This window comes from Xenia sp. Carnegie-2017, unplaced genomic scaffold, assembly GCF_021976095.1.
Source record: "Xenia sp. Carnegie-2017 unplaced genomic scaffold, XeniaSp_v1 HiC_scaffold_41, whole genome shotgun sequence".
Taxonomy (NCBI): domain Eukaryota; kingdom Metazoa; phylum Cnidaria; class Anthozoa; order Malacalcyonacea; family Xeniidae; genus Xenia; species Xenia sp. Carnegie-2017.
In genome coordinates, this window is record NW_025813506.1 from 411676 (window position 1) to 433372 (window position 21697).

The 21697-nt window shown below is 34.1% G+C and overlaps 1 protein-coding gene across 3 annotated transcripts; it reads right to left on the reverse strand.

Annotated features, from left to right (window-relative positions):
• Positions 1-3304: 3304 nt before the first annotated feature.
• LOC124456045 (tripartite motif-containing protein 45-like) lies at positions 3305-14698 on the reverse strand. Of its 3 annotated transcripts, XM_047006587.1 has the most exons (4): positions 14448-14594; positions 12622-12716; positions 10303-10492; positions 3305-5723 (listed from the first exon to the last, which is right to left on the reverse strand). In XM_047006587.1, the coding sequence occupies exons 3-4, from the start codon at positions 10483-10485 to the stop codon at positions 4080-4082; spliced, it is 1827 nt and encodes a 608-aa protein (XP_046862543.1). In that variant the 5' UTR covers positions 10486-10492; positions 12622-12716; positions 14448-14594; the 3' UTR covers positions 3305-4079. The 3 variants fall into 3 exon arrangements, with proteins under 3 accessions (XP_046862543.1, XP_046862542.1, XP_046862541.1); XM_047006586.1 differs by lacking the exon at positions 12622-12716 and having other exon boundaries at positions 14448-14698; XM_047006585.1 differs by lacking the exons at positions 12622-12716; positions 14448-14594 and adding an exon at positions 10792-10848.
• Between the last annotated feature and the right edge of the window lie 6999 nt (positions 14699-21697).

Here is a 21697-nt window from a genome sequence, read left to right on the forward strand (position 1 = left end):
TTTGATCACAGAAAGCCTGAAAAACGCTAGTAACGTTGCTGATAATTGCAAATTGTTAGAACTATTGAACAGCTTTAAAGTGCTTATGACACGAAAATTTTCTAGTTAAACTATGTTTGCATTGACCAGTAATTTTGAAATGACAGTGTACTTTCCAAAACTTTTAATGCATGCCCCTTTTTTCGCAAAACAGTGAAATTTTTGTTATTTCCATTTTATTTCATTTGTGACGTCATATTGCATAAAAAGTTCGCATACTTTTCAGTTTCCCCACAACTTTAGGTTTTGATACTACTAGGCAGCATTTCATAACATTAACCACGTCACAACAAATGAAACTCTGTCCTTGTGAAGTAAATATCGTTAAATATACCTAATACTCCTAGTTCTCATTATGCAATTTGACGTCACAAGTTAGACAAATCGTAAAAAGCAATAACCTCAATATCTCAAGAATTAAAAGTGATATGCATAAACTGTTTTAGAATGTCCATTGTCATTTCAAAAGATCTCTTCAATAAAATAGAACTCATGTATCAAAGTTCTCGGTCGAGATTATTCCAGATCGTCCACTGATCTGGCTGTTGACCAATGGAGTGGCTTAAATAAGCGTTCTTGAACTCCTTTATCGGTCGAACCAGTCGAGCCACCACGCTTATCAGTCAGCCATTTAATATAATTCCAGATATTTTAACATCTACTAATCTGTTTACTAAGGTGGTGTTAATATAAGTTTTCATATATAAAACAGAATTTTGACGATGAAATCCGAACGATTACAGAAGGCGGGAATTTAATGATCACAAAAAATTGTAATCATTAAATTTGATGAATAATTCTTGAACTATAAACATCAGTCGTGTGACTGATTCGACATACCCTAGATCCGCCCCTGCCTCTGTCTGTTCTTAAACCTGTATGCAAAAATTCAGATTTCTTTATACAATACACAAAAAGTTTTCCTATAACATTGGGATTATTGTTGGATTACAATTTCCAATTATAACACCCGCCGACTTAAAACAATCGATGCACCCGTGTATAGGAAACCCTTAGGGTTTTAGTTTATCATGTCCGTCAGCGTGGAAGCAAAAGTTTGGTCCTGGATTTGAATACCTTTGACTTCGAAGTCAGTGTGCCTTTCTTAATTTTGAAGCATTGAGATCAAAATCAAGCAGAATTGTTTAAACTGTTGAACATTTCACTTGCATGTCATATTTTTTCCACATAGCTCAATTGCCAAGCATCCCATGACTTTCATCGATCTTCTATTCAATGTTTTGTCTAAGCAGATCATAATCTTTCACACTTCCTTGACGTCGTAAACCATATTATTTAATTTTTTGAGCAACGCGCCTTAAGAGATGCTAATGCCATGAAATTTCTCCAGAAACTTGAGAATTATTTCATATTGAAAATTCTCTAAAAAATAGAACCAAATTGCTTCTTCCACATAGCTTACCTTTTACCGAGCTGTTGCTTGATCTAATTCTCTGTTTAATCGGAAAATAAATCAAAACACTGGCAGTGCTTTTCAAATTGAAGTGCTTGTAACGTTAATCGAACGTTTTTTCGTTTATTTATATGTTTGTATTGAATTCATCATCGCCAATTTCTCCTTCTCTTTCGAATGTTTCATGTATTTGCGCATTACTATTTGTATTTCATGTATTGCTATTTGTGTTTCGTGTTTTGCTATTTGTGTTCATTGTATTTCTATTTGTGGTAATAATATGTACTTTATATATACTAATATTATAAGTAAAGATTTTACTATAAAGTTTTGCAAAATTTCACAGATTTTGCAAAAATTGTTTACAGATATCCTTCTAAATGCAAATTTCAGTTAGCCATTATAAATAATCAAGTTCTAATATTCATCCTGTGGATCGGCTACCAAGGTCTTAAAAAATATTGATTTTCGGTTAAAGCTGCAGTGCAAGCTCTAATATTCTCGGCGTTTTAGGGAAAACTCTAATGATTAAAGTACGGGGACATCCAAAGCACGGGGATACTCATATCACTGTAACAGCAGCATCCATGTTTTTGGCAACATGTTGCGCTTAATAAATATAATTATTTTGATGCGATTTCTCATCAAGGCAATTACTATACAGATCAGTGGTAGTAACTGGCAAGTTACGTTACTACAGCATTCAGTGGCGTAGCTGGCGGTCGTGCTGCTCATGCTCAGCATAACTAAAAATTAAATTGTAAACAACATTGTGTGTTCGTAGCTCTCAGAAGAGTTGATAGACTAAGAAAGATAGGCTTCATGGAAGAACGAAGTGAAGATAGCATCGCAAGGCCAGTGATTTTGCTGGCCCTGCCTATTGTTCCTGAGATTCAAGGTTTCTATTCACGTGACGTCATGGACGATTAAATTTAAGAAACTCAAAACCCATTCGTACATGGCAACTTGTAAAATTTATACTACGTGCAAAGAATTTGGCACTGGCTTAATGAGAACTGTCTTATGTCACAATCACAACGTAAAGACATTCAACTTAAAAACAAAACGAGAGGTAAGGAAAAATAGAGCAATCCTTAAAACTTTAACTGCTGTTTTATATTCAAAGAGATATAATTGTATTGGTCATGACTAATCAAATGATAGCATAAATAGTGAATTTTAAAGAGCTTCTTGAGAGCTTTGCTATAATTGATTTTAGCTTTAGAAGGTATTTGCACCATAGGCTTGATTGGATGCATGTTCAGCTCTTTCTCGTTGGCTCGAATAAATACGGCTCCATATTCCTTATTTCATTATGCCCTCTGTTTTTATTTCTGGTAGTTCCAACTCAGAAAAATCTTCATCTTGGTTGGACGAACTACTGGAACTTGAGTTTGACATTACTTGAACGGTTGAAAAGAGACCGAGCTTTCCATATTTGGTGAAATGTTGTGTTCTCTAATTTAAAATACTACAGTCAGTTTGTTTTCTATCACGCCATGACGTCACAAATTGTAATATTCCGCTAATCTTGATACCCACAAACAAAATACATGTTGGCGGTTAACGATCGATAAAATATTTGGAACAAAGGGACATATCTCGACATCAAAAAGGAACTGTAGCGATGTAATTGACATTTCAAGATAGGTTACTAAAGAGCTTTCATATGAGCAACACTTGTGTTGGGGCTGGAGTGTCCCTTTAATTAGTAATGAAAAAACGTATTACTTTCATTACTTTAACATTGAACAGACACAAAAATAAACGCAAAAAAGAAAAAATGAGCTGTGTAGACAACTTTTTAATGAATAGTTGTCAACCCATCAATATTTTTTACAAATTTCTGTATTCATTATACAACAACTTTAATGTATCATTGTAAGTATAAATTATCAACAAATGTAAAAAATAACCAGATGATTAGGCAAGTAAAAATAACTTTTTCTCATATCGTCGTTAATATGGTTATTTTTGACGAATATTATCGGGTAATTTGGGAAAACATTTTTTGTTATTTTTTATACCCGAAGATACACCAAACTGCTACTAAAACATTAATCTTGATGCACATGGATCTAAAAGTTGGGTGCATGAGGTAATGCTGAAACATACAATGTACATTCATAAATGATTTGGTAACGGAGAAATATAGTAATTCAACATGCTTGTAATCTCCTTTAAAAAATTTACATAACAACAAAAAATTGTTAGCATAGAACTGATGGAAGAAAAAAGTGTTAAGTTAGATATAGCTACCAGCAACAACTATATTGGGCAATTTATGATAATACAATAGTATGCATGATGTCCAAGTCTCATTAATCTAACGCAAATGCGTGTATGACTTATTATAAAGCTTAAATTACTTACAGTGCTTATTTAGCGTGGGAAACGCGCGTGAGCTTTTATTTTTGTCTTTTTTTATTAATCTCTTAAAATCTAAAGATATTATCTCCACGCCAATTCTATTAACAATTGCGCAATCGTCACCAATCTTAAAAGCCACCCATTTTCAATGGAAATAAATGGAGAACAAATATATAAAAAATTGTTTGCGAGATGCAGAACGGCACAAAACCTACTGGGATCTGGATTTTACATCCTCACAAGTTTGTTGAGTTGCTCAAAATTGTTCTTGCAAAAGTGTTATCGATACTGCAGGAGAGGAACATGAAACAAAAGGAACTACATGGTGTGCGCGAAAATTTACGAAGAATTCTTTTGGATCATACATCTCCTGGTTCCCTCTTTTTCTTTTAACAGACTGTAAACGAAGACTTCTTTCACTCATATCAACAATAGCTGTTATTATGACGTCACGTTCCCATTTGGCTTTAAATTTTTTCACGCATTTAGAGTCTTCGCTATGATATCTCTGTAATTTATCACAATCGATCACTCCTACTTCGACATTATTAGAGATAGTGTATAAGGCACGAGTCACTTCACGCGTGTAAGATATTTCAATTTTCCACTTTTGAGTTCCAGAATCAAAGGAGCAATTACCAATTCTGTAACAATACTCATCAGCTGCACGACCTTTCATCGTCAATCCTTTGTTTGAAACTTCGCTGTTACCATTTGATTCATTCCAGCACCATCCAACCCAGGTATTCAAAGTGCAATTTGGAACTTGAGTTTGGCTAATGGAAAATGTGCACTTTAAGTATCCACTTGTGGTCGGGCAAAACGCGACACTATATGAACCGTTTTCATTGTCAGTAATGCTTAAGTCCTTTATTTCAACTCCAGAAAACGTTGGTTCAACCAAATAATTTCCGTATGGAAGCCTTTTCTTGTATTGATCAAAGCATGTCAGCGTAATTGAAGACTTATTGAATAATTTTATGGTAGATAAATCGTCAAAGGTGGCCGTACAGTTCTCAAAATCTACCTCAATTTCACTTACGCTATACTTATCTAGCAAATCTTTTCTTTTTGCACCAAACGACTCTGGTTTGACAAAAATAAGCTGACCAGAAACACAAGGATCGATTTCATCTGTGACCTCTTGCAATTGCTCTAATGATTGGAAAATATCATTCTTCATTTTTAGAAGTTGAACGTCATTGGTTTTTGCAAATGCCCTATGAATCAAACTAATATTATTTCTACAACTGATGGAAGTCGCTTCAAGCCTTTCCAGGTGTGTTTCGACTATGTTGTATCTGCTGTTGTTGATCGACGTCGCTTGTGCAATAATCTTCTTCCTACAATTCTCTACTTCCGTGATCATCTCGTCAAAATGTCTGTCAATCTCTTCAATTGTTTTTGCACACCCACGTTCCAAATGATGTTGAAACTCCTTAAGATCTTTTATGGTTTTCTCTACTTTAATCCTTCTCGCATTTACCTGGTCAACATTGGTTTTCAAAAATCGTCTTGATTCATCTGCAGCATTTTCAATGGTTTCATAATCATGATTTTTATGGTCATTGTTCGTGCATTCTCGACAGATAATCTTATTGCATGTTCTGCAAAAAAATAAAGCTTCACGCTCATGTTTCAAGCAATAGTTTTTTTGTACATGCTGCTCATTACTGGGATCTGGTTCGTCCAAAGGGGTGAGCTTGTGATCTCTTGTTGCTATTCCCCGCCTATGGGATTCTGAGCAAAACTGACACAAGTACATGGAACACTTATCACAACGATTCACTGCAAGATCTTTTTCTACACAATTATCGCACGTTCTTGTCTTTTTTACTACCGTAAGGAGACTTTTGAGAAGAAAGTTTACAGGTATCGTCGAAATCGAGCTTTCTTCCATCTGAAAAAAGAAACAAAAATGAAATATGTGTTATTTACCGACAGGGAAATGGAGGTGAGAAAACATTTTGTGGGTAGGCACTGCGCATGCGCAAAAAGTTTCGTGTGTTAAACTTAATTTAAGTTAATTTTATCGTTAATTAATTAAGCTTGCTGGTTTGTGCTTTCTGATTAAAGGTTTACGGTAAACTATACGTAAGGTCAATAAGACATTGAAAATGAATCCAATACATATGGTATAAATGAAATACGTTTGCTAGGTGCGAACTGTAAAGCGTCTGTCTGCGTTCAGAGATCAAGCAGAAGTTATTTGCAATCAGCATAGAGTCGTCGTTAGCATAGTCCTATTGAAATGTTCTTATTTTAAGAAATATTAACTAAAAGTGTCGCGGCCTATTTAATTAAATTCACTTGCGTGATATCGCCTGTGTCATCTATGCAAGCGGAATGAAACACGAGCTTGACTTGTATCGTTCGTACAAAAGAATAATCTTACTCTTCACAAACTTCATAAAAACTAATAACTTAAAGTCAAGATACTATTTAAATGCCGGCTCGCCCTATGTACTTAAGACTATGTGGTGTCTGGTTTAATATGTTCGAATTCGGTGATAATTTGCATTGCTTATACATTCCTTGGTTCACTCATACAGACATGCATCAGTCTGTTGGTGAATTTAATCAAACGCAGAAGGCAAATGAATTTATTTCGCTTTTGAATATTGTACGAAATACAAATATTATTAGTGGAAATTTTCAAATTTTAAACTGAGTGAAATATGATACGTGTCAAACTAAAAACAAGAAATAGAACATACTTGCGATCACTTGTAATGTGCAAACTTAATGTTTATATTCAAACATTGTTTGTAATAGACACAAACTTGTTACAATTAGAATTATAGACCTTTCAAGATGTGATAAAGAAAAAGGAAAATAAACAGAACGGCTAGCTGGCTAAAAATACATGTGTCTAATGTCTATATATATAATATTATGTACTACGATTAGTACAATACAAATGTTTATATATGTAATTTAATACATGTCATAAACGTATTGACTTATCGGTTGTTTGAACGATCTCTCAGAGTCTTGAAAAAACTTTTTGAAACACTCCATCAGAAAAAATTTTTTTAGCGAAAAAACCCCATTAAAAGTTGCAAGAGATGTAAATGACGTCACTTCCTTCATGCAAGTCTTGTGAGCCCAGTCTCGTGACATGCAAGCTCAGCTTAATCGTCAAAAAACGCAAAAAGAGTTAAACAAATACACGGGTCGTTTAACTAACAAACATTTTCATGTGTAGAATAAGTTTGACGTAAATAATTTTAAATATGCAATCTTATTTGAATTATGTTCATTAATTAAATCTACTTCGTTTACTAGCCATGACAGTAGCAATTGACAGGCTACGCACATGTACGCAATGCGTACTTGTTTTTTACAACAGAATCCGACTCAGGCTATTGCATTTTTCGTTTTTAAAAATACATATGGGGGTGGGGCACAGTCAAATCCTCGTATTTTTAATCCGTGTTATTTATCAGAAGCAAAAAATATAAGACAATTATCATTTGTGTTTCTTAAAAAATGAGAGTTATGACCTTTGTCAAAAAAATTTTACCAGACCCTCATGGTGATTAGATTTGAAACAATCTTTTTGGAAATTTCATATAGTTTCTGTTTGCCTTTGACGGGAATGCCAAAGTATTTCCTATACTTTTCCTAAACATACTGAAATATCTTTCTCCTGCTACTAAATAGCAAGCTCATCAAAAAGTCTTTACATATTTCATTACTGTTCTGCAATATGCAACAACCCGGTAACTCTACATATACTTAGCATAATTGAAAAATCTACACAAGATTTTCTTCAAATGTACAAATCGTTTCAATTCATTAAAATGTATGCATTCCTGTTGCAGTACACTGCATAATATGAAAAATCCCATATTATACTGGGCTCTTTCCTAGCTCCTGTTTTAACAAGCACAGTTGTTAATGAATTTGAGCGTTTGACTGCAGCAGAACTCATACAGGACAAGACAAAACTAATATATTTTTTGAAAGACACCTTGATTACCTATTTGCCCAAATTAAACCTTACGTTTCAAAGGTTCTCGCCAAATTTTATTTTTTGATCCCAAAGAATTATTGAACAGTTATTAAAGTAAATGGTTTGAACCCAGGAGTATCGTTACATGTTTGTAAATGTAGATCGTCCAGGTTTGTATAGTCCTGAGAAGGAATGTTTTTGTTGTTGTTGACTTGAACTAACTTTTCACTTGAACTAACTTTTGTTGAGAGGCCCTAAAATTCAAAATTTCCCGAGCGAGCAACCGAACTCCCCCAGATGGGGAACGCCTCTGTCCTTGTCCATACATAAATAGCAAATGTTTATTTCATGTGTTGAATGTTTGCAATGACCAATAAAACTTTTGTCATCTTTTGTAAATGCATGCAATTGAGAGATGATTTAGATCTTATAAAATAGATGGAGAAACGGATCGTCAAGTACAGTAGTCAAGAAATTCAAAACGAAATATGTACCACCACGAGCCTTTGAGTTCTCAAAGATACTGCAAATGAGAAAAAAAGAATAATTTGAAAAATAGCTGATGAAGATACTGACTTCTCCAATAAAAAGCAACAAGCACAATCCTTTCAATGGGCTGATGACGATCTTTAAGTAGGAGAAGAATTTTTAGGTTTCCATCATGTTGACACAATTTTTTCAGATGTAAAATACATTCTCTTACGTTTTCAATATTTTTGTTCTAGTTGCAGACAACAGTGACAAGACCAGCGACTTGGGTATAAGTCAGGAGTTGCAGTTGCTAAACAAATCAAGATAGTCAACACAACCATGTTACCTATTGCCACGGACCTTTTTCTCAACCTGAGAATTAAAGATACAACAAATTATTGCAAGATACTGGCTCCTATACAATAGTCACAACAAGAAAGATCGTGACACAAATCAAATATTCTTTGAAGCGAAGGGATCTCTTTGACGAAATTGAATCAAATATTAAAGATGACATTTGCATAAGGATAGCAAATTTGCGATGGACTGTCAGGGGTTTTAAACGGATTTTGGACAACTTCATCTTAAACGACTACAACACCTATTTGAGAAGTGGGATGATTGTCTTGAGAATACAAAACTGCCAACGAATATAAAAGGATGAGTAATTTGTTGTATAGCCCAAATGAGCAACTTTTTTGGCTTAAGCGTCGGTGAAAGACTGCTCACACAGCCTAATAGTCTTTCCAAAACACTACCAAAAGATAAACTGTAACATATCTGCGAACATAGAATGGCTAAATTGACAAATCACTCAGCTTCTCGGAAATGATATCAGTCATTTGAGTGTTTTTATGCCATTGTGCTTGTCAAAACCAAGCTTTGTTCATCTATTGGAAAACCTGTTTCACCACGGTCGGAAGACACCCATCCGCCAGACATTTTAGACAAAGCAAGACGGAATCCTTGTTTTTTGTTAAAAGGTTAAAGATAGAGTTTGTTGAACCAGTTATAAAAATGATGCTAACTCAATGTTTATAAAAGTACAGCAGCCCACATCTAGAACCTTTTTCAAGGATTTAGATACAGTTTGTTGCAATGATGTCTTTGCTTTTGAAATATGCCAATTACTCAACGCAAATCCTACTACAAATACCACATGATCTAGAAAGGCTATTTTCTACAGAAAAAGATTGAAGATACGGTTAAGACCAACAATGACTCAAACAGAGTTCAACAACCTTGCCTTCTTAATATTCACATGAGACAGAATGGATAGCGTGGATATTGAGCAACTTTCTAGACTTGCTGAAAACAAAGACGATTAGTGTTTGACAGTATTTCATGTCTTACTTAGATTCCATGTCTTACTTAGATTCCATTTTAATTTTCTAGTTGATGTTAAGTTGATTTATTAACTTTGCAAGAAAAATTATATGCAAATGAATTATTTCTTTTTTACTATATGCATGTGTGATACATCAGTTGAAAATAACCCCTATTTGAATTCAAAAGTTGTTAGTTATATTGCATAACTTGATTTTAAAAATATATGTATAGTATTTACCGGCTGGGAGGTCCAAACGAAAAAATGTTTTCACGAGCTCTCAAATGCGGCCCTTTGCTGAAGGCCAGGGGACACTGCCTGTTTTAGTTTTGGTTTACGCAAACAGCTAACTTCAATTACTGCTTGTGTTGAGGTTTGCCATTTTGAAAAAGTTTGAATTCAGAATGGCGCTGGTTGTAGACGTATTAGGTAATATGGTTTTCAAAAGACCAAGTTTGAATCATATATAGGCCAGATGTTTTTTCCAGTCAATTTCATTATCTCACTTAATATGGTACCGATATCGTTCCAGTGCAATTAATATTTATGTACACATGTACAAATAATACATCACTTTTGCACGCAATGATTTTTGCAAAACATACGCATGCATGAATCAATACTGAGCACATCTAAATGAGTTTATTTACACGTCTTGCTGTCTGCTGACGCCTTTTGGCTCGGACTTGTGTCAAGTAACAGTGCTCATATTATCAACATTACCTGAATATCCAAGCGACAGTTTGGACAACGAATAGCTCCTGATTGATCATTTTTATATAGTTTTACGATACATTTGTAGCAGAAGGAATGGTAACAAGGAAGAACTCTGGGATCTTTAAATTTCTCCAAGCAAAGAGAACATATTAAAAGCTCTTCCACTCTCTCGCTCAAATCATCCGTCATTTCACAGCTGTTTAAAAGAAAACAGGAAAAAAGTTTCAACAAATTTTTGCTAAAATATTTAAATGGTTAATTCTTGTACATAGATTGTTTGAGTATAAATAAATTGAAGAACAAGAAAAAGAAATATTCCTCAAAATTAAAGTTGTTTTAACCAAAGAGTTAGCTACTTTGGAATACATTTTTTCAAATGCTGGTTGAGCAACTGTAATCTTAAACTATATTTTGTGCATATTCATGTGACAAAACTTTGTGGGTTGCACTTTACTATCTAAGGTAAAAATGGACTTTAATAAATTCGAAATTTACAATATACCATGGCCGAGAAGGGACTTGTCATTTTTCATGTCGTTTTTTTTCAATCTGCAATTTGAAGTAATTTTTTAGTTATCACGATTTCGTGTCACTTTTTTCTGTGATCACTAATTGAAGTCATTTAAATCTGTGATCACAGTTTCAAGTCATTTGTTTCTGTGAGCACAAGTTCAAAACATTTTTATGTGGGACACGACATTAAGTCATTTTTTTTTCTGATTACGATTTCAAATCATTTTTTTATGATCAGGATTTCAAGTCCATTTTTTGTAATCAAGATTTCAAGTAATTTTTTTTCTGCATGCACGATTTCATATCATTACTCCCCAACCCGGCAACATCAAATTCTGCTCTTATCATAGCGTGTGATGTTTGACGCTTATGAATATTTCTCTGGGAAAAGCTAGTATGTATTAAATACGATTAATTGTGTTAGAAAGCGTTTACGTAGGTGTGTCTGATATTATGGGCGTTTTAAGCTTTTAACTTAAATTCATGCAATAGTTTTAAGCTCAATCGGGAAGCGGATAAATGTTTCTGTAGCAAATGTAACAACGTTTAACAATATTGTATTAAATATTTCCAAACTGTTTTAAAAAGTTTAGGGAATTATTTCGTTGAAAGTTGACTCGCACATTTTTATACATAATTTATCTTTTTCATGTGCTTTCATTGATTATTTGTTGACTCAAAAGATTTGAAAATTATTGTTCCTTTTAAATCAGTTTTTTACATCAGGAGCTAAATCTTTATCCAGAAACTAGTTGAAAAGATAAGAAGTAAAGGAAAAGAAAAAATTTAGTTCCAGATATGCACGTTTCTAATGCTAATTAAGGTAATTTAAGTAAGTCGTTTCAGACTTTTCAAAAGACGGACAAGGTACATTAAAAGGAGTATTTTTGCCAACTTAAAATATACATAAAAATAGAATGATTGAAAAACTTAAAAACCTTATTCACTGAAACGTTGAAAATCACACTTAAATTTAATATCGCAAATGAAATTTTTTGCTAAAATAGTAGCACTTTAACAAAACTACTTGTGATAATGAAAATGAAGTATTGATAACGAACAGGCTTGTATCAATCACAAGTTTCCGATGGAAGATTCACACCATTCCTCCTTGATCGTGCATCAACCTTCGGAGACGTGGGGATACCATTTTACTCAACTGATACTTGCAGTCATTACATCATATCCCACTTTTGCAAAGTACACATGGTACTATGATGGTAGTTTTTTAAAGAAGAACTTATTTTCTGTTGCTTAGCTATAATGAAAGTGACTACAGTTTGGCAGCAAACAAGAAGAAACTTTCATGATGGTAAAGATTGTGCAATGTTATATCACACCGACAAATAGCAAAGGACTTGTATAAGAGTTTGTCCTCACTTCATTTACCTTCATCTACATGAACTTTTTTCGGGTAAAATGACCCAACGAACAACATGGAATACAATATGTGCCAATACCACAATACAGGACTAAAGTACTAAAATCAAGACCCCTCTGAAAAAGCAGTGTTGACAGAGCTCTAACTTCCAAAGACAAAAGTAAATATTCTTTTTTAAGTGATTAACATGTCTAGAAAGCTCACTTTGGAGGCGGTCATGGAAGGAAAATCATTGCATAAGAACAATACATACTTAGAACCTACCATGCAATGCAAATTATGCATCAATTAACACATATTCTTGGCGGAGATTTAATTTTTATAGTTTAAACCAAATATAAGACGAAAAAGAACTCTTAACTCACTATAATTATGCATTATTTGAAAGTACTTGATGATATTTTGTGGACGTACGATGCATTATATTTTACCCATTTTCCTCCAAAACACGTTTTCAGCCTTATTTTGCTGTCTTGTACGCTTTTTTGTCGAGTCTTGCAAGCGTTCGTTGATTGACTTGATTTTTCTAAATTTTCATGATTATTGAGAACAGAAACAAATTTGTTACCAGTTTCGTCATGTTTGGATGCAGTGCAGAGTCTTATACCTTACATATTTTGCACAAAGACATTCTGTCAATATTGTTGCCATTGCGAAGTGTGTTGCTTGTCTTCTCAACAAATCACGCTTCTCGCGCTTAATATGTATTTTGATTGTAGTAACGCTGAGCAATAGATTGTTGTTCAATACGAATCAAAACAGTGAAAAGATTGGCAGTAATAATAAAGGAAAACTTCGCACATCACATTTATAGGAACGAAATTCAAAACACAACACAAAAATAATAAAGTGATTTAGCAAATACGACGTTTCATCTAAGTAAGACTTCGTTAAATTTTCACGAGGAATCTAGTCTTCGACGCAAACACGTCGTAATGGAGTATTTGTGATTTAGCAGACCTTTTGTATCACTTCGTCAAAGAATAATATGAAACAGGTTTCATCCATTTTGGCATTTTCCAGCTTGTTCGTTTTTTCTACCATTTAAAACTATATTTTTGATATTAAAAATATAGTGCAGTATAATTATTTCAATAAAAGACTATGAATAAAAACAAAATCATCGTCACAAGGCTTTGTGACTAAAATTGTTTTGACTTCCCAAAATTTGAGCAGACACTGCGTTGTTTCTTTGTTTGTTTTTATGCTTAAGAGAAGCAATAATTTTTTTATTTGACGCGGAGCGCTGCATAGCCTGTCAAACATCTTTTTACATCAACACCAACAGGTAACAGTGTTTTCTCGGGTTTAATGTACAGCATCGTTTATGTTTATCGAAAACAGATAATCTGCTATTGCAAGCGTATTGTACTGTAACGTACTCATATCGCCAGTAACTTCCCTTCATTTAATGACTCGATCACTTGTAAAATAAAACTTTAGGGTTACAATTGCCTCTTTCTCCAATCAAAACATCAATGTAGCATCTAATCCTACTCAATCCATATATTTGTTTATTTCTACAGGATAAAGAACCTGTCATAATGTTTGCCTATTCGCAATTGGTAACAAATGTTCTTATAAACCTTGCATGATTGTCGCAAATTTAACAAAAGTTACGCAGTGTGACGCATTGTTCAAATTTTCTTCATTCCTGCAATTTTGTAAGACTAAATTTGATAACACAATTCACTTTTGATTGATCAAACATGAGGTTTATTCTGTTCGGAAACCTAAGTACTTTGTAAGCACTAAAGGACTAGTTCACCAACTCCAAATACGGGAAATACGACTAACTGCTTAAGTTTGTATTGTAATAAATCAAGCTAACACAAAGAATGCATTTGAGAAAGTTTATTGAAGCGTGCGTAAAGAAAATGACACAAGCGATCGTAAAAATTTGATCAAAAGCTATGGGAACGACAAGAAATTTGCTAAACAAAGTATTGCTCATTTGAGTAGCGAAAGATTACTTTTTATTTCATCTCTTATTTCATCTAATATAAAAGAAGTTTGAAACTTAATCAGTTCTTGTAATAGCGCGGAAGTCAAAATGTCTCTATCACATTTTGTGTACGTTGGCCTAAATAACAACGACAAGTCAATAACAATGATAGAAATGTGCTTCTAAAAAAGCATTCCATATTTTACAGCATAAAATGTGCCTTAAATATGTTACAGCTACGCTCTGCAATTCGTCATATTTCGAATTTCAACACAAATTACTTCATAAAATAATCATAGATTTTGAACTCACCTTGTCACCTTGGATAATTGCACTAAAGCTTAGCATGTAAATGATATCGTCCAAATTTCTATATATCAAGGAAGTCGTGATATCAATTGCAGTTCACTTAAAATTATTCTAGGTGTGAACAACAAGGCAAAATGCTTCAGTGGAGGTCCAGAGTGCGTCAAAATAAATTACTGCAGCACATTTTGGCGTATATTTGCATTTCTAAACACCTTAGAGGCTAATCCATTGGTCAAATTATATTCTTTAGAAATTAAAACTGTTTTTCAAATAAGTGCCGGTACTGTTTTTCTGAATGTAATTTGAATTTAAGATTGAGAGCTATAATTTAATTTGACGTAAACTGGATCCACAACTAAATTTTTTCACCAATCATATTTTCTCGTTATTGTTCAGCTTTTATCCTATTTGAGTGCGTAATTTTTGACAAATGTCAAATTGTAAAATGGAGGAACGAGACGACGGAAGTATTATTCAACAATGTCATAGCGTAAATCTCTTTTTGGGGAGTATGTTAGTATCTTCCCCCTTGTTTCCGTTAAGCCAAGGCCACACTATCGTCTATATCGACGAAAATTAGAACGAAAACTGTCGCAAGGAAAATCTTGAACGAAATCTCAACGACAATTTCGTTGCCGTGCATATAAGAAGAGTTGAACTTTTGACCTTTTTTGTTAACGAAAACGCATGCTATTGGGTAATAATCTAACACTTTCTACACAAAGATGGCGGGGAGATAAATAATTTGTCGTCATTCGCAAGTATTTTATGAGTCTGTTTTCTTTGTTCATTTCTTGTAACTCTTTAATCAAATTGTTAAATAATCCCAGTCGATAACGTCGTTTATTAATTGAGTGAATCTAGTATCGGTGTTTGATTGTATTGCTTACTCTTCTTTAAGTACATTTTGCCAGAAGAAGACACTTTTCTCTCTTTCTCTTGTTTTGTTTCTGCAAAAAGGCTACTACAGAGAGACATACAGCAATAATGCCGTTTACGTAAAAGCCGATATTTGCAAACAAGCTTGCGATTTTTCGTCGTGTCTGACCTGTATTTCGTGCACGAATGGCCTAGGCTTAAAATTGGTAATTTTGCTGTCATTGGGTTCACTGTTATTTTTAAGGTGTAACATGAGCCCCTTTTGCAGATATGTAAGAAACATAGAACGGAATGGCGGAGTAGTGGAATGGCAACAGAAGATGAAATACAGAATAATGTCTTTACCACATTCAATTTAGTATTCAGGTCATACATTGCAAAGATCGGATTTCCCTTTTTTTGCAGATTGAGAACATTTGGCTAAACTATCTGCGAGACAAACAAATTTGAATTTGGCGGAAGGTTGCTTTCCTTTGGACTTTCCACTTGATTTTGCTTTTTCTTTCTATCACTAAATAACGACCTTTTCCAAAGTTTAATATTTCCGTGTACTTATATGCAGCACTAAAGGAAGAACTGCACTTTGTGGAAGTTCTTCCTTCAATCTCAGATCGTCTGTAAATTGCTCTCTCTGTTCGATAAGTAACTTAAATAGAGATTCATTAACCACAAAATGTCCCATGCATACAATGGTTATTATATGTTAAATAAGATGTTAAAACCACTGACCTGTATAATAATTGCATGGACGAGAAACCTCATCAAAATTATTATATTTAAGCACAACATGTTGCCAAAAACATGGATTGCGCCATACCTTATATGGCAACTTTTGAGTGAAATGGTTAGCGGTGATACACAGGCTTGTGATGTTAACAGCACATAATAACATGTCAACACGGATAAGTTTTCGTCCGCTCAAAAACTTGCACGGGCTATGGTGTTTACACAGGTCGTTTAAAACTCAAGCGTTGACGCTTTCCGTTTACTCATTATTTAGCTTTCTAGCACGTCTTAATTCTAAATTAAGGGATAAGAAAGGGTCCGTGGTTCGTTTATGAGAACACTGTGTGATAGCTTGTGAACACAGACGTGCATGTGAAAGAAGTACATTTCACTTAAAACTTTGGAGTGACGAAGAGACAGCTCTTTCGATGCGCATAGTTATATATTATAAATCCGATAAGTGTACTGTTGGTTTCGACTGGGAAACGATCAAGAAGACGTACGTAGAAATACTGCAGCGTTTTCGTGCAGCCTACGAAAAATGAAACAAGCATGGAACCCAGACTGCATTTTCTGCACCGCGCGCAGATATAACAGACATGCCCTTTAAGCGTGCGCGCGTGCAAGTTTTGGACACGCGCGCCTCTTTCTAGCGTACACAAGCGTTGTGCACAAAACACAACACGTGGTACTAATCATTAAAAAGAAATGACATGTACATGCTGGCACATGTCTTGTCTTTATAATGAAGTAGCTATAGCCTGGCCATAGCCATTATGAACATTCATCACGAAGTGCGCATTTTTTGTCCGCCATTTCCTTTCGCGCGCGTTTTGCAAAGAATGAAATCTGACATTGAACACTATTCGAACTGCAAAAAGTTAGCTGTTTTTACCAAAGAAAAGATATCGCAAAAGATATAAGCTAATTTTCGGCTGTGGACAGTGGTCGTTAAAGTGGTGGTGGAAGAGTTGTGCTGGGTCTGTATGAAGAATTCTTTATAATTTGGGTAGGATCCCCAGCAGTTGAAAGTATGCCAGAGGGAATTGAAACTGTTGACCTAGATATAGTGGCAATAAAGGAAACTCAACTGTAAATGTAAGGAGTATCTCACCAACATCTTCAAGTGAGATATGAAAGGAGAGTGAAATTGAGAGAAATGCTTCAGAAAACCAAGATTTATCGCACAAGGTTAAAGTATAGGTGAATTCAGACGTAATTTTATCAGAAATCTAAAGAAAAGAAAGATTCAAAGTTAAGAAAAAAGCAATCTTTAGATGAGAAGATGCTTCAATTAATTAGTACTTCAAAGGAAGAAATTTTTCTCAAGAAACAAGTTGTTGATATGATGGAGGAAGCTAATAAAAAACGCGAGAATGACATACAGTGCTTGAAAGAAAGCATTCGAAACCTCGCATGCATCAGCTATTAACAATGGATTTAGTTCCTTGCAAGTTTTCTTTCAGCAACCAATGCTGCCTCCTGACCAACATGGCTACAGAAACCATGAAAATGGGTATTCGCAATCTTTCCCACCATTTCCAAACTTTTAATAACTATGCTGTGCTTTATAGCTTTTAATTGTCCAACATTCTTATTTTGTTATTCTTATTTTGTTATTCTTAAGTTTTTTAAAGAGATAAATATTTCTAAGTTTCTTGTTTTTGGGTTTGTGCAACACAAAATATATGCATTGTTGTAGTTCTATATTGTTGGATTGCTATCATGTTATGGCTACTGAAATTGTATTACCCTTATTGGGCTAAAACACATGTCATTTTTGAGCTAATACACAAATAAAATTATTCATATTATCATCTGATAACTTTAACAACAACATTTTAAGTGATTGATATAGTGTCAGTCAAAAAATTTTAGAAAAATGTCTCTATATATACTTTCTTACTTTGTTCATCATTATTATCAAAAGTATATCTGTCTCCCGAATGGCTGGTTAGAATCAATTTTTATATTCCATTTCTTTGTATATTTCTTCTTCAGCAAAAACATGCTTTCTTCTTCACAATAGTTGTGAAGAACAAAGCATGCATAAATGACATATTGTAGATATTCAATGTTGATGTCCATTTCACGCTTTAATATTCCAAACCCGCCTTTAAAACTTCCAAACGCACATTCTATTGCCCTTCTCTCTGAAGAAAAACGCCATCAAAAATAGTGTTGTTTCACAGTGTTGCCTCCACCTGGGAACACTTTCATGAAAAAGAAGAGATGGAAGGATAGGAAAGATAAAAAATGGAAGGAGTAGATAACAGGGGTCACCCAGTATACACACAAGGACTGCCATCTCATCATCAACAATTTGTTTTTGACATTTAAAACTCTCATTCTTATGAAATTGATTGTTAATGTTGGAATTAGAAAATATCCGTGTATCACGTACACAGTCCGCCATTTAATAACCCCATCCATGAAACAATATTTAAAGTCACAAACAGATTGAACATTAAGAGTTTCTGTTAAGGGAATCTGCTGGTGGAGTACAGGGGCGTTTAATGAAAACATGCGTACCATGCATTCATTGCACTCAGTGGCGTAGCCAGACCGCAAGTTTTGTCCTGCTATGTAAATTACATATCATTAATTAACATTACTCATTTCTTTAGAATTCTTTTATTTTTTCAGTCAGTGGGCAGAAGAAAATTAACATAGAAGGAGCATATTCTCAGGCTGGCTACGCCACTGATTGCAACTATGCATTGTAGAAACCCATGTTTAACATAGAATTTTGACACAAGAGTTTGCGTCTCTTCCTTATTTTGTGGTAGTTTTAAGCACTTAGATCCTAAACTTTTTGTCAAAACATGAAAAACTCGTCGCACGATTATTGAGACTGACGATCTCCATACGCTAAAGGCATTTGTTATTGCCAGTTGCTTTATAACCGATATAGGTACACGCATATTAGTTACATTTTTTCTCAAAAAAAGACTTAAGTAAATTGCATAATTTGGTAATTTTCTATGACGTCACTTCCGTGCGTATGTGCTCTTATAGATCATAGCTCTCAACCAATGAAATTGCTCAAATTCTTCTGGTTATTATATAATATATTATAAATGCTAGCTCTTGGTCTTTCTGTAGTTTAAGTATTCATTGTACTAGTGAGCAGGCTAATACAAAAAGCTTGTGGGTAGAATGGTCGCTCCTTCGGATATTTTTCCAAAATCCTTTATCAGCCGACAATTTCAAAAAATAAAGGAAAAAACACACTCTAAAAAACATCATCTTGTAAACTCAAGTTATTCGAGTTATTCGAGTTATTCAAGTTATTCGACTTTATTTCAAAGTCATTATCAAGCTAAGTGATTATTTACAAGCATGCGTGATCTTAAATATTTGTTACAAGGAAATGACGTAAGCAATGAATAGAAAGAAAGGAGATGAAAGAAGGTGTTACTATCTACAATTACATTAACGAAATTAATAAAAAATAGCAAATTCTTTAGAAGTATTCAATCCAGAATTTTTGAAACGTATATAAATCGCACCAAGGACATTTCTAATGTTTTGTTTCTCCTTTATAATAGAACAAAACAAACATAAAACAACTGCTTTGGACAATAGTGAGCCAACATTTGCTTCTACCTTAAAATTCTATTGAAGAAAAGGTAATTACTTTTTGCATCGGACAACAATCCACCCTTGTTATAATTCCAGGTGGTCCAGGACTCACATTGGACACATTATTTGCAAGGAAGTTGAAAACAGAAGAATCAAAAATAATGGGAAAAAAATTGTATATATCTGATGTACATAAAATGGAAATAAATAAAATGAATAAATAAATTAAATGTGAAATAATGAACAATTTTAAATTGCCAAATTATCCGAAACAACCCAAAGAGCACAATCACTCATAGCCCTGTTGTAGTCATGCATTTCACGTGCAAACTGACGGTTTTTGAATGGACCTTGAAGATAGGGGTTCACCTTCAGGATAGGCACCATACAGCCAAAGTAGATTGCCTTCATGGAATGCACACTGTCTCAACTGCTCCAGCAACCCAGACTGGTGTAACATGGTGCTATCATGTCATTTTTCTTTAAAAGGGCTAGAAAAATTTGCAATGAGACCATTTGGTATGATTTCACTTTAGAACTTCATTGCATGAACACGTTTGTAACTACTATACATGTTTTTTTGATTGCTTTTTGTCCTTGAAATTTTACAAACTGTCCCGTTTGTGAACCAAATAGTTTGGCAAAGGGGAACGTACCATGATTGTGGATAGCTTTGGCATAAACAGCAAAGATGTCGGGAGAAAGGAAAGTCAATGCAATGATGGTATCATGGTGAATGGTGTAAATGAAATCAAGAATATTAATGAAAATTAAACAAAGCTCGGTTGGGTTTCGCCCAAACTTAGACGATAAGCCGGCCATATATAAAAGTTCCTTTATTTCACTACATGTTGACTTTTGAGCCAAATAGTTCTTTCTAGCATTTGCAGGTGTTTTAACAGATTATGAAGATCACTCTTTCAGAATCGTAATTCTGTATAACACTGATCGAAAGTCATCGAGATTCTCAAGACTAAACCGTTCAAATTTCCAGTATGGATAGAATGACGGTGAATGATTGTTTTGATGTAAAAATATAAAGTCATCGATGTCTACCAGGTCTAAAAGATACGCTAAGACAAATATTTTGCAAAATCCTTGCAAACCATGGTGGGCCATTTCACCGAAAAATAAAAAAATTTACATAGGATTTTTCGATGTATAGGAACATCATAATTGCGAGATTTATGTTTAAACTTTAATTAACCGTTTTCTGCACTTTTGAAGTAGCTGCTTGAATTTCTAAAGCTTGTTTCGGCTCTTTAATTGTTTAATTTTATACATTCGTTCATCATTCGATACAGAGGGGGGGACAGCATTCATATATTCAGTTCTGCCCTGCTGACTTCTTTTGTTTGCGATGTTAATTTCACCCTGTTCCAGGTGCCAATGTTGGAGCATGAAGACAACAAGATATCAATTTCGACACCTGGAGGCACATTTTCGTCGAACGCCTGCATTACTCTAGCTGAACGCTATCCAGGCTTCGTGCAATCGGCCCCTTATCTTTTTGTGCTGCAATCATTCCTCTAGAGAATCTACAGCCTGATACTACATGCTCTTTCTCCATTAAAAAAGGTGAAACGATGCAGAATCATTTTTTGTCTAAGACAATAACTTGTACTAAAATGAGTGTGCGTGTTGTTGAATCAGGCTTAAGTGATCGACATTGTTTGTTTAAGGTAAATAGTAAATGGCAAATAACAATGTTGTCTGTTTAGTAAGTATAAAATAGTAAATAACAATTAACATGTTCGTTTTTGACAGGATGAACAGTAGGCCTAACGCGAATTATCTTTATCTTTGATTAATAACTGATTTATTTACTGACAAACAGTAGATGCAGCTCGATGCCTTGCTTTTATGTTCTTTTTTATAATGAATTCTTCAAGTAAATCATGTTCATCTTTTGTTTTCTGTGCTAAAAATGAAAAATCCTTTCAAAGCTGTCTGCATCAAATGACACAAGCCTTGGTCATTAGATGACTTTGAAGTGCCATCATGCCATGGCGATGTATACTACACCTATATTAATATCTCTACATGAACTAGTGCTGTGTGAT

Coding starts and splice junctions, on each gene's coding strand:
- LOC124456045 (XM_047006585.1), bottom strand. CDS start 10,829: ATGAAAAATGACAAGTCCCTTCTCGGCCATGGTATATT. Junction 10,493..10,791: donor CTTCTCGGCCATGGTATATT/GTAAATTTCGAA, acceptor TCTTTTAAACAG/CTGTGAAATGACGGATGATT. Junction 5,724..10,302: donor ACTGTCGCTTGGATATTCAG/GTAATGTTGATA, acceptor TTCTTTTTTCAG/ATGGAAGAAAGCTCGATTTC.